The sequence below is a fragment of the Alligator sinensis genome, unplaced genomic scaffold, assembly GCF_000455745.1.
Source record: "Alligator sinensis unplaced genomic scaffold, ASM45574v1 scaffold489_1, whole genome shotgun sequence".
Classification (NCBI taxonomy): Eukaryota; Metazoa; Chordata; order Crocodylia; family Alligatoridae; genus Alligator; species Alligator sinensis.
In genome coordinates this window covers 2,634,673-2,637,669 of record NW_005841901.1, presented here as the reverse complement: position 1 = coordinate 2,637,669, position 2,997 = coordinate 2,634,673, and the positions used below count along the sequence as shown (strand labels likewise).

Sequence of the window (2,997 nt, the reverse complement as noted above, 5' to 3'; positions counted from 1 at the left end):
GGTGAGGGAGCATGTGTGTGTGTGTATGTATATTTGGGGTGAGGGTTGGTATGGGGTTTGTGGTGGTCTGTGTGTATGGCAGTGTGAGGGGAGTGTGGGTTCATATGTATGCTGGGGTGGGCGTGTGGGACTCGCCCTATGAACACACTCACACTCCGTCCCTTATTCCCTCATTGCGCGCGCGCGCACACACACACACACACACACACACACACACACACACACACACACACACACACACACACACACCCTCCCTCCCGCTCCTGGCTCTGGGGTATGGGCGCGGGCTCCATCCTCCTGCAGTCTGGCCATGCAGCTGGGAGCTACATGGTGCAGAAGCAGCTGGCAGGGGGGAAGGGAAGTAGTGAAAGTGGCAGCGGGGTGGGGAGTGGGAGTGAGCAGGTGTGCAGAGTGCAGTGACAGCTGGGCAAGAGCATGGGGCTGTGCTGGTGTCCCAGGGCCAGAGCTGGTGGGGCCCAGAGCAAGGTGGTAGGAGTGCGGGGCCTTGGCCGGCAGGGGTCTATGAAGCCAGGCCAGGCTGCGCCAGCAAGGAGAGGGGAGAGCCAGCCCAGCTCCAGAGCCCCTGTTGGCCTGGGCCCTGTGTTCCTCTGCTTTGCTTTGGGCCCCACCAGCACTGGCTCTGGGACACTGGCGCAGACTCCATGCTCCTGCCCAGCTATAGCTGCACTCCACACACCCGTTTGCTCCCATGCTCACCCCACTCTTGCCTGCAGCTGCTTTCACCACTTCCCTGTCCGCCCACCAGCTGCTCCTACACCACGTGGCTCCCAGCTGCATGGTTGGGCTGTGGGACTCAGCAGGAGCCAGCCTGGCCTGGCCCAACCCCAAGGACTGGGATGATCCCCATAGCCCTCCCCTGCTACCTCCCCACACTCTTACTTGAATTTCCCTGAGGCGCAGGGATGCAGGAATAGCCCCAGGGGCCCAGGCCAGAAGGCTCTGCTAGGCAAAGGCTTCTGGGTGGGGGTGTAGGTGGGGGCGGTTAGGGGGCAGGGCTGGGTGGGCCTGGTTGTTGGGTCCTGCTGGCTTCCCATGGGTCCTACTGTCCCTGGCTCCTGTCATCTTTGACAGGCAGCCAGGAGCAGATGAATATTAATTTTCTAAATTTTCTAGGGGCCCCACAGACCAGACAGATTGGCCTGGCAGGCCATATCTGGCCCACAGGTCAGATTTTGCCTACCCCTGCTGTAAAGTCTGACACTCCAACTGTAGTGGCAAATGGCCTAGTTGGCCAAGCTGGCAGGCTGGGCATAGGAAGGGAAGTAATAGGAGGATTACTTTTTTTTTTTTTTTTTACTTTTTCTAGGAGAAGCCAAAATGTTTAAGAGCATGGCCTCTCTTCTAGAAGTGTGGCTTGTGTTCATGCCTGTGATTTCTGTGTATCCATTTAAAATGCAGAAACAAGCCTGAATATTTATACCTGGACATATTGCTAGAATCAGAGAAAAATTGGGCTCAGGATAGGATCATCCCTGACTAAGTAGTAGGGCTGTGCTAAATTTCACTGGCTGTTTTGTTCTGATGCTGTTTTGACCAATTTCAAGGTTGAAACAGCAAAATTGAAATGAAACAAAGGCCGTTGAAATAGCCTTGAAACAAAACGAGGCCGATCGAAAGGTTTCGAAAGTCGAAATGTTTCAACCATAGGCTGGGCATGGGAAGTCAGTCCACCTGGCCTGACTTCCCATCCCCAGTGCAAGATCCAGCAGGGAGCTGGAGGCAGTCCAGCCGGGCTGCTTCCTGGTGCCCCGCACTTGATCGCGCCAGGGGTGGGAGGCAACCCAGCCGGTCTGTTTCCCAGTGCCCTGTGCTTGATCACACCAGGGGTGGGAGGAAGCCCAGTGGGGCTGCTTCCCTGACCCCCGCACTTGATCACGCTGGGGGTGGGATACAAACCAGCGGGGTTGCTTCCCCAACCCCCACAATTGATTGCGCCGGGGGCAGGAGGCAACCCAGCGAGTCTGCTTCTGCGACTCCCACACTTCATCACACCAGGGGTGGGAGGCAACTCAGGGTCTGCCTCCCACCCCCGGTGCGATCAAGCATGGGGGTCAGGGAAACAGACCCGATGGGCTGCCTCCTGCCTCTGGCGTGATCAAGTGTGGGGCACCAGGAAGCAGCCCCTCTGGGTTGCCTCCTGCCCCATGCGTGATCAAGCACGGTGGGCAGGGTAGCAGACCCGCTGGGCTGCCTCCCGCACCCAGCACGATCAAGTGAGGGGCACCGGGAAGCAGACCCGCTGGGCTGCCTCCTGCCCCCACCGCTATCAAGCGTGGGGGTCAGGGAAGCAGTTCAGCTGGGTGATTTAGCACTGGGGATTGGAAATCAGCCCAGCTGGTCTGACTCCCCACCCCCAGCAAAACTCAAAACAGTGGCAAAACAGCCTTTCTGTTTCAATGGAATTAAATGAAACAGCTGTTTCAACTCAAAATGAAATTTGAGACGAAACTCTGTTCCGTCGAACTGTCAAAACTCAAGGCAAAATGGAACAGTGCTATTTCGCACAGCCCTACTAAGTAGTTTCAGACATGTATTGGTGTAATCTGCTCTTTAAGGCTTCCTAGGAGGGAGATTCCACAACCTTTCCAGGTAACCTATTCCAGTGGTTTATCTTGCTCATTCAAATGTGCGTGCAAGTGCACTGCAAACTAAATGTACAAGTTTTGAGCCATGCATTCTCAATAGACGTGTTTCATGCATTCCAATGTAAATATGTCATCCACATGCAGTAATGTGCAGCTGAGTAGAATACTTGCTTCGAGTTAATGCCAAGCGATGATGCATTGTTCCAGACTCCAGAATATGAATTATGCCATCAGCCAACATTATATGTATATAATGAACAAATATATGAGGGAATATCACTTCTAATTACTTGCCTGATTTAACAGTTGAGCTTTTTGAGGAAGAATATTCAAGAGTTGGTGGGTATGTCACACCTTTTCTTGGTTTGCCCTCTGAAAAAGAAGAGAATAC

General features: G+C 54.2%; 1 protein-coding gene across 1 annotated transcript in view; it reads right to left on the bottom strand.

Moving 5' to 3' along the window:
- VIT (vitrin) overlaps nt 1–2,997 on the bottom strand; it is a 114,053-nt gene that overhangs the window by 47,848 nt on the left and 63,208 nt on the right. Inside the window, exon 6 of the mRNA XM_006018418.2 lies at nt 2,901–2,978. Coding sequence (XP_006018480.1) covers nt 2,901–2,978 — 78 coding nt within the window. The remainder of the gene's footprint in view (nt 1–2,900; nt 2,979–2,997) is intronic.